General features: G+C 57.3%; 1 protein-coding gene across 5 annotated transcripts in view; it reads right to left on the reverse strand.

The window, feature by feature from the left end:
- Nucleotides 1–2: 2 nt before the first annotated feature.
- The window catches only part of ARHGAP39 (Rho GTPase activating protein 39), a 90,153-nt gene continuing 76,557 nt past the window's right edge, over nucleotides 3–13,598 (reverse strand). For 2 of the 5 annotated variants that reach the window (XM_025450642.3, XM_049093194.1), the window contains 6 exons: nucleotides 6,431–6,523; nucleotides 3,869–3,942; nucleotides 2,866–3,065; nucleotides 2,097–2,188; nucleotides 1,718–1,887; nucleotides 3–1,436 (listed from right to left, as the gene is read on the reverse strand). In XM_025450642.3, the coding sequence (XP_025306427.3) occupies nucleotides 1,242–1,436; nucleotides 1,718–1,887; nucleotides 2,097–2,188; nucleotides 2,866–3,065; nucleotides 3,869–3,942; nucleotides 6,431–6,523 (824 nt within the window). In that variant the 3' untranslated portion in view covers nucleotides 3–1,241. Of the gene's footprint in view, nucleotides 1,437–1,717; nucleotides 1,888–2,096; nucleotides 2,189–2,865; nucleotides 3,066–3,199; nucleotides 3,351–3,868; nucleotides 3,943–6,430; nucleotides 6,524–10,774; nucleotides 10,970–13,598 lie in introns of those variants that run through there. The other 3 variants (XM_025450643.3, XR_007401775.1, XR_007401776.1) reach the window with 3 other exon arrangements.

Below are 13,598 nucleotides of genomic sequence, written 5' to 3' on the forward strand. Positions count from 1 at the left end.
TCCACGTGTCCATAGTACTTTATTCACACAAAGTGTTGCCACCTCTGGGGTCCATGCGTCAGGGCGAGTCTGGCCCGGAGACCCCGCGGCTCGGGGCGCCGCAGGGGACACCCGGCAACGGCGGGGCTTTTTTTTTTAATAATAAATAAAAACTCAACTCTAAAAAATATATATATATATATATATAAACTGGGGAGAAATTAAGTTTTACAATCGGAACTCAAAATTCCAAAATGGAAAATGTACAAACTGAGAGTCGAGGTGCCCCCGCCCCGCCGGCCCGTCCCTCCTCCCGCGGGTCCCAGACGCGGGTGGACACGGCTTGGTTTTTGGTCAGAAGCCAAGAAAGTGGCGAAGAAAACGAAGGAGTGATGTCAACTTGCTCCGCACGGAGGACAGGCTAGGACGGCTCAGAGATAAATAGCATTTGGGTTAAAACTAGGTCATTAGCAAATTTAGTTCTTATATCTTTCCCTCTATATCTTTATACACAGGCGGGTTGGTGTGCTGGATAGAATCTGAATTTATAGTTACACGAAGAAAAATACTCTTGCCCCTCCCCCACCCTGCCCCAAGAATGCCTGCCCAACCCTGCCCCCCACCCCAGAGGACTTTGGTTTGGGCCCCCCCCCCCCAGAAAGCCCGCCGGGCCCTGCTCTGGTGACGGACAGTCCAGTGCCCTGCGCTCCGCCCCCCAACCCCCCCCCCCTCCCCGCGCAGCCTCCGCGCAGGCGGCCACACTCAGGTAGTGGCGGAGAGGGGGGAGGGGGGAAGGGGGGGGAGAGGGGGAAGGGGGGGGAGGGGGGAAGGGGGGACGGAGGGAGAGGGGAAGGGGGGACGGAGGAAGAGGGGAGGGGCGGGGGGAGGGGCGAGGAGGAGGGAGGAGGAGGAGGAGGAGGGAGGAGGAGGACGGAGGTGGCGGTGGCTGCAGGCCGGACCGGGATGGAGACTCGGCGAGGCGCTGGCCCCGGGGCCGGGCGGCGTGTGCTCTCAGGCCGGCCGGGAGGGGCAGTGTCACTTGGCTCCAGGAAACAGAAGGCACTTTCTCGGGGCTGACCGGCCGGCGGGGGGCGGGGCGGGGCCCACGGGACTGGCCACTGGGCGGGGGGCGGCGTGTGGGGGCCTGCAGGGTGGGGCGGGCACGGCGGGGGCCTGGCATGCTGCCTCCGCGGCCGGGGCGTTCCCTCCCCCCTCCCCGCGTGCTCCCCTGCGCTCCCCCCCGCGGTCCTAGGGCCCCCGTGCTATAGCACGCCCTCCATGAAGCTGGTGTCCAGGTGCTGGATGAGCACGCGCAGGAACGACATCTCCTTGCGAGTGTTCTCGAAGATGACGCGCGGGTCGTCCGACCGGCAGCGCAGGCAGTTGGGCGCCATCACCATGGCCAGGTTGCTGACGTCCATCTTGGTGATGGCCACGTTGGCGGGCTGCACGAACACCTGCGAGGGCGCACGGGCGGGTGGGCGGTGCCGGATAGAGGGGCGGGGCCGGGAGCTGGGTGTGGGCGGGGCCGAGGCGCAGGTGGGTGGACCGGCAGCGGGGTGGGGGCGTGGCCAGGAGTCGGGGGGCGGGGCCCCGGCTAGAGGGGCGGAGGCGGGAGTCAGGGCGGGGGCGTGGCCGGGAGCGGGTTGTGGGGTGGGTGGGCAGGACCGAGGCGCAGGGGGCGGGACAGGTGGCCGTGGGGGGGGGGGGGGCGGGGCCGGGCGCGCCCCGCGCGTACCTGAAGGAAGCGGATGAGGTAGCACAGCACCAGGCGGTTGATGCGGGGCAGCGCGTGCACCACAGCCACGGCGGCCTCGGGGCTCTCGTAGTGCGCGATGCACTGCTCGTAGAACTCGTGCGGGATCAGGGGCTCCTCCAACTCCCGGTACCACAGCTTCAGTAGCGAAGCTGTGGACACAGTGCGGGGTGCCGCTCAGCGCGGCCTGCAGGGCGGGCACCCTCCCACAGGGGGCGGTGCGGACCGGAAAGGGTCGCCGGGCCTAGGTAGGCTGCACAGACCCAGGCCCTGGTGGATCGTGCAGGGGTGAGGGCAGGTGCAGGCAAGGCCCGAGGGAGGCCCCCGGGGGGCCGTGCGTCCTAGCCGAATGGGGGCTCACCAGGGACGTGGGGATCCTCCAGGCCTGTGGGCACCTTCCACTGGTCCACCTGCAGCTTCAGGGCGTTCACCTCATCAATGTCCCCGGGCACTCTGTGGAGCAAGGGTGGGTCTCACCGAGGAGGACTCTGCCTTGCCCTGCGTCAGGCTCCTCCCCATGCGGCCGGCCTCTCTTCCATCGGGGAGAGAGACAGCCGCCGGCCCCCCGATGCCTTCATCAGTGGGGCCACTGAGGCTCAAACCCACAAGCCTCACTTCCCAGCTCTCCTCTCGGGGAGTGAGTCCTGACAGCAGGTAGCAGGCCCTGTGCTATTCCCCATGGGGCAGGGACTGTCATCCCTATTCATAGGTGAGCACCACCTGCTGGCTGCCGCCCAGACTCCTGTTGCAGGCCCTGCCTAGGGTCCCTGCCATTCAAGTGCCCTCTGGGACCCCACTGGCCATCTTTACAGAGGCATCATCCCCGGTTGACCCTCCTAAGTTCAGGCATGCTGACACCCGGGGTGGGGGTTCCTTGACTTGCCCCCTGGGGATGGGGACCTGCCCTGCCTTTCCAGGCTGCACAATGGCCTGTGAGCTCCAGGGTGTTCCTCCCACCCACAGGACAGCCTCTTGTGGGGTCCCCTCTGGCTATCCCCAGACAGGGGCATGGGTCTCCTGGCCCCAAAACCCAGGGCTGGGGCAGGGAAGGAGGCCCGGTGGTCCTGGTGCCTGCCTGAGACAGCAGACACACCCGAGGCCTCACACCCGGGCCCCAGGTAGCAGGGCACCTGAAGATGCCTTCCGTCTGGTCGCCGTTGAGCGCTAGCACCTCCTCAGACAGACGTGTTTGTACCCAGGGCAGCTGCCGATCAGGGTATCGCTCCTTCTGCATGCTCATGACCTCCTGCAGGGCACTGCCAAACATGGACGGGCTGAACACAGCATTCTTGGCGTGCCGGATCTCCTCCACATTGGGCTTCTTCAGCCCCTGCAAAGACAGCCCAGCGCTCTGACCTGGTGTGGCCCCGCGGCGCTGCTCCCAGCCTTCCCTCCCCCTGTATCCCTCCCAGGGCTGCCCCTGGCTTGGCCACCCTCCCCTCTCTCCCTGGTAACTCCAGGCACCTGCACAGAGCTGAGGGCACCCCAACTCCTTGGTCCCCAAGTCACTGGGGAAGAGGCATCCTGCTGGGCCAGCTACAACACCCTAAATCTTCAGGTGGCCCCACTGGTCACACGGGAGGAAGGTGGGAGTGGTTCCTGGAATGAGAGCTGCCTGGGGCCACAGAGGGGCCAGGCTGGCTGAAGTGGACCAGGTGACACCACCTGGGGTGGAGGTGGGGGGAGAAGAGGGGAGGGACGGCCAGGCTCCGAGACCTGGCAGGAAGGGTCAGCCTCCAGAGGGCCTGAGGGGCTGCCTGGGTGGAAGTGGGGGCGGGGGTACGGAAGGGGAAGATGGCCAGGTGAGTGGCCCAGCGTGAGTGAAGGGGCCCATGGTGGTGTTCTGAGCCTGCCCTGCAGTCCCAGGCCAGGCCTCCCCGGGGCCCAGAGGCAGTCGGCCAGGGTGTGAGGGTCCCCTCTAGACGGGTGGTCTCTTGCCTGCTCACGGGTGAGCCTGGGGCAGCTGGTGCCGTGGCCACAGGGCACCTCACCGTCACTTGGCCCTGCCCGCCTGTGCCCACGGCCTTCCCTGGCTGCCTGCCTGCCTTGGTGGGCTCTAGGAGAGCAGGCCAATCCCTGACGCGTCCCCCTGGACCAGTCCCCCTGACCGCCCAGCCCGGAGGATGCTCATACCTTCTTGGCTCCGGTGAGGGCCGCCTTCTGCAGCTTGTGGTAACAGTACTTGGCATACGTGCTTATCGCCACCCCTGGAAAAGAACGGGCACCGGTCAGCATGCTGTGGATGTGGGGCGCAGGGGCTGAGAGGCCAGAGTGGGAGGGGTGAGAGGCCGCTCCCGCAAGAGCCCTGGGGTCCCCCCTCTCCTGGGCTGAGTCCTTTAGAGCAGAAACCCGCACAGAGAGGCAAGGGACCCTTCCCGCACCTCAAGGAGCCTCGCTGGGGAAGGGACCCCTCTGCTAGCCCCCCCGCCCCTCCCACCTTTACCAGGAAAGGCAGGACACGGGCCCCAGCCCTGGGGAGTCCCTAAGAAGGGCCGTTTGACAGGAAACAGGGCTAGGGGTGCTCTGTGCCCACTGCCTGGGGCCAGTCCTGGGGAGGGGGCTTTGGGGTAGCTGGTCATCAGGCCCAACTCCCCGATAGCCCTGCCTCCAGCCAGGGATGCTGCGTGGCCGCGGGCTGCCTGGGCCAGAGTCCCGGAAAGGGAGGCCGACAGGATGGTGGGAGTGCAATGGGGAGGAGGAGCATGGAGGGGACGCCCCGTGTCCTGAGCCCGGGTGTCCCTGCAGGGCCAGCACACAGACACCTTTGGGTTCTGCCCAGGGGCCGAAGGCGGGAGGGAGGCCCGTTTCCTTTCTCTGGGCAGGGGCTAGCTCTGCCCGGCAGCAGTTGCGGCTGGCAGTCACGGGATGGCGGCCGGGGGGGGGGGGGGGGAGCGTTTGGAGAGCAGGGGCCTCAGGGACCTTGGCCAGGAAGTGTCCAGATACAGGGATGAAGGGCAGGGAGGAGGAGCCCGCGCAGGGCGGGTGTGCCCCGGGTGGCATCTTTCCTGGCCCAGGAAGGCAGGCGCAAGAGAAGCTGCAAGGAACCCAAGACACGGAGCGAGACCTCGCCTGGGAGCACCCGCCCCGGGGCCGTGGACCAGTCAAGGGGAGGCTGGGAGGGGGCCGCGGAGGCCCCGGCCTGCCGACCCCAGCCTCAGATCCAAATAACCCAGTCTTCTCTTAAAGGAAGCAGGTTCTTGTGCAGGAAGCACAAAGGGGTCCTCGGACCTGGGTCTTAGCCCATGAAAATCTTCGTCTGAGTGGTCATAGGACCGTGTCGTCACCGTAAGCAGCAACCGTTCTCACTGTCCCTGGGAATCCGTTTCGGGTCCCTGGGATGCAGCCCCCCAGGCCAGCTCAGGACACTGCGCCCAGAGCCAACTGGGCCTTCGGACGCCTCACAGCAGGGGGGCGGCTACGGGGGGGGGGGGGCGCCCCAGCGACACAAACACCCCAACCCCTGTCTCAGGGCCTCGCCCACGGGGCTGCCTCTCCAGGGGTGGTCCTGGTCCCGAGGCGGCCTTCTTGGGCCTCAGCGTCCTCCCCTCTAGGACGGGAGGGGGGGGGTCCCGGCAGCCCCCGTACCCTGCACCGCGTGGCGGGCGTCGCTTCCCGGGCCACGACCAGGGGGAGGGGGGGTCTCCCGAGGACCGAGCTGTGCAGCGCCCACGGCCAGCCCGGGAGATCCTCACGATGGCGTGGGTGCTCCGCCTCGGGCCCCCCAGGACATGCCTTCCAGGGGCCCGGCTGCAGAGGGACAGTCGGGCGGCTCTCCCACAGTCTGCCCCGCCCCGCCCCCGCCCCTGGGCCTATAAGTTGTGCGGTGGGACCAGAGGCCACCCCGGCCACCCCTTGGCGCCTGCACTGCGGGTCCTGGGCCTCGGCTCCACCCTCGCTACACAAGAGGATCTCGTGGGGCCAGGCTGAGCCCTGTCCCTGCGGCAACCCCACACCCGGACTGGCGGGAGCTCAGGGCCCCCCCACTTGGCTCCGATGCCTGGGGCCAGAGGGCAGCGACCCCCTCCACCAAGGGCAGCGCGTAGCCACCAGCTTCCCAGGGGAGGGGGGTCGAGGTTGGGTGGTACCGGCACAAGAAGTGGGGCTTGGCACAAGAAGTGGGGCTCGTCTGGAGGAGGACGTGTGTGTTCCAGGGGTGGGGGGAGTGCCCGAGGTGGGGCAGCGGCCGGTCCCAGAGCCCCAGTGCCAGGACAGCAGTGAGACCCCCCCCCCCCCGGGGACAGCTCAGTCCTGGGTGGACAGGGCCTCCCTGCAGCCTGGACAGTGGTGGGATGGGGCTGTGGTCCCGAGCCAGGGCCCGGGGAGAAGGGAGAGGCTGGTGGGACGGTGGGAAGTTCTTGGGCTCCCTCCAAGGAAGCCCCTCCTCAGCACTCACCTAGGGGTGCTTCCGGCCGGCCTTGCCCAGTCTGTCCTCGCCCTTCCCCACCAAGCGCCCAGCGTGCAAGTTGGAAATTGTTCTGAGCACCAGGGAGAGAGGCACAAGGCGGGTGTGGCCTCCCCCAGACACATCTTCCGCGACCGGGGCCTCGGCCGGCCCGGAAGGCCCCAGGCCCGATGGTTAGTGCCACCCCACTGACACCCCTTCCAGCCCAGAAGCGGTTAGAGAAAGGGGCCAGGCGGCCCAGGCCGGAGAGCAGAGCTGCGCAGACTGCACCCAGGCTGCGGGAGAGGCCCTACCATCCGGCTCCTCAACATAAGGCTTGGGTTTCTTTCTCAACTTGGGCTTCTTCTTACTGTTCCTTTCCAGGAGCGCTCTCATATGCTGCGTCACTGGGGAGCAAACAGAGCCGTGAGGACCACAGAACACAAAGTCGGGCGCGTCAGCCCACGCCGCCCGCCGCAGCCGCAGCCGCAGCCGGGGGGGCCCCTCAGGACTCCTCACAGGGACACGGCCCGGTGGGGTCCCGGGCTGGCGGGGTCCTGGGCTGGCGGGGCTGCTCCTCGCGCGCAGGCGGGCGGGGGAGGGCCGGGGGGCGCCTCCCAGCTGTCTGCCCTCGGGGGTCTCAGGCTCCTGGCCGGGCCGGGGGCAGGGTGCGGAGCCCCCCAGCAGCCTCTGGGCCTGACCTGCGCTGCCAGCACTCCGCACTCCGCACACAGCACCCCAGCAGGGCGGCCCTCCACGCCTGCCCCCGGAGGCTCTTCTCCGACTGCGAAGGCAGCCTGCCACCTAGTCGCCCCCCAGGGCGCGCGGCCCGCCCATTGAGGCACTCCCGCCAGCAGCATGCCCCTGTGGACGGCCACGGCACCCATGGCTTAGGAAGCAGCGTCTTCAGGTTCTGCTCGCTCGGGCCGCAGGGAGCCTGTGGCCGGCTACTCCGGCGACCCCGCGGCTTCTCCGCGGCCGGTGCCTTGGACGGAGAACAATGCAGGAGCCAGGCCTGGGGGTGCGGCGCTCCCCGCCCTTGGGGCGCCCACAGAGGCACGGCTCCGCCCATATACACCTCCCTCCAGGCCCCCCGCGGGCTGGGACCGCCTGTCTCTGGTGAGCATCTCCCGAAGAGCAGGAGCTCCAGGGCATCGAGGGTTTCCTCTTGCACAGACTGCTCTGGCATCACACCTAGAAACCCCGGCCCAGCTCGAGAAGAAGCGTCTATGTTTCGTTCTAGCTTTACAGTTTCTAGGGTTTATGTTTTGGTTTGTGATATTTTGAGCTAGTTTTTGCAGACAGCACAGAGTAGGAGGCTCATCCTTGAAGTTCATCTCTTTTTGCGTTTGGCCACCAGCTGTCCCGGCACCAGAGGCAGGAGGCAATGCCCTTTCTTCACGGAGGTGCCTCTGCATCTCTGTGCAAAATAGTGCACCACGTAAGTCTCGGTTGAGTTTTGGACTCTGTTCTGCCCCACGGATCTACCTTTACATCAACAGCTTATTCTCCTGGCTCCTGGAGCTCATGACAAGGCTTGAAGCAGGATATGGTCAGTCCACCAACCTCCCTCTTCTTTTTCAAAGGTTATTGTGGCCATTCTAGGTCCTTTGCATTTTCTATGGATTTTAGAATCAGCCTATTGATTTCTAAATTAAAAAGAAAAACTATTAAGATTTTGGTTAGGGTTGAATCTGCATCTATTTAGGTGGAAGTAAAATCTTGATACAAGTGAGTCTTCTGATTCATGAATATGGTATTTCTCTCCACCTCAGGCCTTCCTGACTTGCAGTAACATTTGGGAGTTTTCAGCATAGAACTCTCAGACATCTTTTGTCAGACTTATCCCTAAGTATCTTATTTTTATTTTTATTTTATTTTTTTTTAGTATCTTATTTTTAAATGCTACTGTGGATATATATTTTTTTAAGATTTTATTTCAAACTAATCTCTACAGCCAATGTAGGGCTCAGACTCACAACCCCAAGGTCAAGGGTCACCTGTTCCACCTGCTGAGCCAGCCAGGCGCCCCGAGATGGTATTTTTAAAATGTCCATTTCCAGTAGTTTGTTGCTACTATGTAGAAACACAATTAACTTCTATATATTGGTCTTGCATCCTGCAAACTTGCTATTCTCACTTACTATAGTATTTTTATAGGTCCGTGGAAGACTGTGTGGTCTGTGAATAGACACAATTGCACACTTCCTTCCCCTTCTGGATGCCTTTTATTTCTTTTCCATGACTTTGCACTGGCTAGGCCCTCTGGCATCACGTGGAGCAGGTGCAGGAGGGCTGGAGGTCCTTGCCTTGTTCTCGATCTTGGGGGAAAGCAGTCTTTCACCATTAAGTATGATGCTACCGGGGCACCTGGGTGGCTCAGCAGTTGAGCGTCTGCCTTTGGCTCAGGTCGTGACCCCGGGGTCCTGGGATCGAGTCCCGCATTGGGTTCCCCACAAGAAGCGTGCTTCTCCCTCTGCCTGTCTCTCTCTGTCTCTCTCATGAATAAATAAATAAAGCCTTAAAAAAAAAAGTATGATGCTGGCTAGAGATGTTTTTTTGTTTTTTGTTTTTTGTTTTTTTTAATTTTTATTTATTTATGATAGTCACACAGAGAGAAAGAGAGAGAGGCAGAGACACAGGCAGAGGGAGAAGCAGGCTCCACGCACCAGGAGCCCGATGTGGGATTCGATCCCGGGTCTCCAGGATCGCGCCCTGGGCCAAGGCAGGCGCCAAACCGCTGCGCCACCCAGGGATCCCTAGAGATGTTTTTTAATTGTGTTTTTTAATTTAATACAAACATAAAAATATAGCCATTTAACCATTTTTAAGTGTACAATTTAGTGGCATCTAGTACACTGTGTCATGCAGCCACCACATTTCTAAAATTCTGATATCACCACGAACAGAAACACTGCACCCATTAAGCAAAACTCCTCATTCCCCCTCCCCCAGCTCCTGGTAACCTCTAATCTTTCTATGAATTGCTTACTTTAGATATTTCATAGAAGTTGAATTATACAGTGTTTGCCCTTTTGTATCTGCTTTTTTAACTTAGAATAACTTTTTCAAGGTTATTCCACGTTATAGCATGTATCAGAGCTTTATTCTTTTTTATGGCTGCAAAATATTCCACTTATCGATAGACCACATTTTGCTTATCCACGCACCTGGACACCTTGGTTGTTTGCACTTTCCGGTTATTGTGAATAATGCTGCCATGGACATGGGTGTACAGGTATCTGAGTTCTCATTTTCCATTCTTTTGGGTGCTGTAGGGTCTTAAAAAATATTTGCCTTTTGTCCGGTTGAAGAGGGTCCCTTCTGTTCCTAGTTTGTTTAGAATTTTTATCAGGAATGGAAATGTTGGATTTTTGCCAAATACTTTTTCTACACTTACTGGGATGATCACATAATCTTTCTTTTTTACTGGCGAATTACATGGATTGATTTTTTAGTGTGAAACCAATTTTTCATTCTTCAGATAAATCTCACTCAAGATACATTATCTTTTTTTATACATGGTTGGACTCCATTTGCTTAAGTAATGTTAACAATTTCTGTTCTATGTTCAGGAGGGATACTGTCCGTGTTTTTCATTTTTTTGGTAATGTCCTTTTATAATTTTTGTATGGAATAAATTTGGAGATAGTCCCTTGATTTCAATTTTCTCAGCGAGTTTGTAAAGAATTGCTGTAATTGGTAAAATTCACCAGTGAAGCCATTTTGGCCTTTATTTTTCTTTGTGGGAAAGTTTTAAGTACCAATTCAATTTCCTTAATAGATACGTGGTTTTGGTTGTCTATTTTTTATGGAGTGATCTTTGGTAGTTTGTGTCTTTCAAGGAATCCATTTCCTCTAAACTGCCAGATATACTGGCATAAAGTTGTTCATAATATTTCCTTATTATCCTTTTGCATGTTGAATCTGCGGTGACATCATCTCTCATTCTTGATATTGGTGATTTATGTTTTCTTTTTGATCAGTCTGGCTAGAGATTTATCAATCTTATCAATCTTCTCAATTAGCTTTTTGTTTCACTGACTTTCTGCATTGTTTTTCTGTTTTCGCCTTCACTGATTTCTACTTAGATCTTCATTATTTTCGTTCTTCTGCTTGCTTTTGGTTTATTTTTTAAGTTTCTTAAAATAGGAACTGAGGCCCCTGATTTGAGATCTTATTTTAGAACACAGGTATTCACATGCTATGAATCTCCGTCTAACAACTGCTGTGGCTGCATCCCACAGTTCATATGTTTTGTTTTCATTTTCTTTCAGTTCAAAATACTTCCTAATTTCCCCATAGCTTTTTATTTGACCCATGGGCTATTCAATAGTACGCTTTTAAAAAAGTTTCCAGGTACTTGGGGATTTTCCAGATATCTTTGTGTTACTGATTACTAAGTCAATTCTGTTGTGACACTTTCTATGATTTGCCTTCTTTACCATTTATTGAGACCTGTCTTGAAAATGGCTGGGATTGGAGTCCAAATGCTCTGGCCGAGAATCTATGCTCTTGCCTACTCTACGGTAGCTGCTTTGTTTCTTAAACAGACTTTCAAGCAGTCCTCTGTTTTCAGCTTCAAGACCACACACCTTCCAAACCTCTGCTAGAGAAAGCTGGCTCTACCCACTGTGGAGCTTTTAAGGGTTTGCTACCTGCTTCAGCTTCTGAGCTTTGTCACTGCTTGGGATCCACCCTTCTTGGCCTGAATAAGTCAGCTTCCCACCACTCGCTCCTGCACTTTTCAGCTTCCAAAACAGTGTTCGTTCTCTTTGTCCTTGTGGGTATCCTTATTTTTATCGTGGTAAAGTATACATAAAATACACATTCTATTGTGGTAAAATATACACCTGGTAAAAAGTACAAAATTTACCATTAGAACCATATTTAATTATACAGGTCAGTGGCATTAAGTGCATTATTACTGTTGCGCAACTATCACCATACTCCATCTCCAAAACTTTTTCACCAGGCCAAATGGAAATTCTGTAGGCAATGAACAAGTCTCCAGCTGTCCCTGCTCTAGCACCTGGCACCCACCATTCTTTCTGTTTCTATGAATATGAATATTCTAGGGGCCTTGTATGAGTGGACTCACACAGTACTTTTTTGAATTGGCTTATTTCACTGAACATAATGTTCTCTGGTTTCATCCATGTTGTACATGTGTCAGAACTCCCTACATTTTTTTAGGCTGAATGATATTCCATTGTGTGGATGGACTAAATTTTATCTATCTACTCATCCACTGACGAACACTTGAGCTGCTTCCACTTCTGGGCTGTTGTGAATATACTGCCATGAACCTGTACAAGTATCTATCTGTTCACGTCCCTGTTTCCAAATTTTTTTGGTAAGAAGTGGAAGTGATGGGCCCTATGGTAATTCTATTTCCAGTTTTTTTAGGAACTGCCAAACAGTCTTCCACAGTGGCTGCACCATTTCCCAAGCCCCTTCTCCTCTTCTTTAAAAAATTCCTTCCCAGGACACCTGGGTGGCTCAGCGGCTGAGCATCTGCCTTTGGCTCAGGGCATAATCCCGGAGTCCCGGGATCAAGTCCCGCATTGGGCTCCCCTTGAGGAGCCTGCTTCTCCTTCTGCCAGTGAATGAATGAATGAATGAATGAATGAACGAATAAACAAATAAATAATAACTTCCGTGTTCATTTGGCAGGACATCGAGGTAGATTCCAAGTAAATATATGTGTTCCATCTGACACCTCTACATGGAAACCTTACGTCTTACTGAACACATGAAGGGTGAAGGAAACTCCTTAGGGTCTGCACCGTCCACAGTGCTGCTGCGAGGAGCACATGGGGTAGCTGCCGTCCGTGGTGTCTGCAGAAAGCCTGCGAGGGAAGGCCTGATGAGACGAGCTGTGAAAGCAGCCTGCTGGTGGCTGGCACAAAGGCGTGACTGTGTATAGGACAAGGTTAAGCTGGGGGTTAGCGGACAGGTGAACTAGGGTTCACTGGAGCCTTGGTCCCTTGTGATAGTGACCACACAGAAGATGTCACATATGTGCTGGAAGATGAAATCAAAGCTCCCTGAGGCCTGGGCAGCACGGTTCAGGGTGCAGTGTCACTCGGGAGCTGGGCTCAGTGACCCTGAGAGGCTGCAATTTTCCTTCCGCAAGCACAGGCTCCATCCTTGTGGGCTGATGGGACCTGCCTTCCTGAACACCAGCCAGCAGCACGCCTGTTCCTGATGTGCCTGTGGGAGGGAGCACCGGCCTCTCCACTGGCTCCACACTGAGCACAGCCTAGAACAGATGCCCACCCAGCAATGGTCCAGGGGTTGTTTTCTGGCTGGAAGGCAGCCCTGTATTATACACGTGAGATCAGATCCCAGAGCCTAGAAGCAGGCTCCTGTTGGTGGGACCACAGAGACCCAATCTCCTTTTGCGGGCTGAGACCACGTGGGCCTCCCTCAGTGTGGGCAGATGTTCAGAGCCACACACGTCCAACTGACCACCCATTCCTCATACACGCCATGCCCATCCCCGTAGTGCAGACACTAGGAGGAAAGCCCACAAACCTCTGCGCCATAAGGAGTGTCCTGCTTGGCCCTGCATGGTGCCTGAGCTCAAGCTCCCCACAGGAGTCCCAGCGCGCTGGCAGGAATGGCCTCAGGAGCCTCTGGCCTCGTCCATTCACTGCTCACTCACCTTGTCACTTGGCAAGCGCTCCCTGAGCCCCCAGGGGCTGTGTGTTGAGCAGTAGACACACACCTCAAGGCCTCTGTGGAACAGGCTGAACCATGAAGCTAATGGGGGTTCACTTCCTCCTGGAAAGGCCCAGGAAGACCAAGGCTGACTGAGGCCACCCACCAGCTTGCGTGTTCTGCACATGGGGGAAACCACCTGGGACGCCCTCTGCCGTGTTCAGTGACCTTGCTTAAAAAACCACATGCCTCAATTAGGGGCGCCTGGCGGCTCCGCTGGGTGAGCATCCATCTGTGGGTTTCAGCTCTGGTCACGATCTCATGGGTTGTGAGATCAGGTCCTCACTGGGCGCCTCCTAGCAGAGCCTGCCTGAGGATTCTCCCCGTGCCCCTCCCCTCCTCAGCTGTTTCTCTCTTTCTCTCAAAATAAATAAATCTTAAAACAAACAAACAAAAAAAACAACTGAAAATCCCATGGCTTCTAAGATCCGGCCCCCCCATGGCTGATGGGCTGACGGTGCGTGTACTGGACACACCTTCCCTAGGACTCCCCCTGCCGGGGCAGCTGTAGCCCCATCACTGTGTGCACACACCCGGCTCCACACACCCGGGCTGGGGCAACGCCCTGGACAGACCAACACAGACAGTCACTCTCAACGAGGAGTCCACAGCACCTGAGCCAGATAATGTGCGTGTGCACGTATGTGCACACGTATGTATCGAGATGCTGGTTCCAGGGCGATGCCTTGTGAATGCCCACGACTGGGTGGTGGACAGCCTGCTGCAGGGGCAGGTGTTGCCTGTGGCCCCAGGCTC

This window comes from Canis lupus, chromosome 13 (assembly GCF_003254725.2).
Source record: "Canis lupus dingo isolate Sandy chromosome 13, ASM325472v2, whole genome shotgun sequence".
Lineage (NCBI taxonomy): Eukaryota > Metazoa > Chordata > Mammalia > Carnivora > Canidae > Canis > Canis lupus.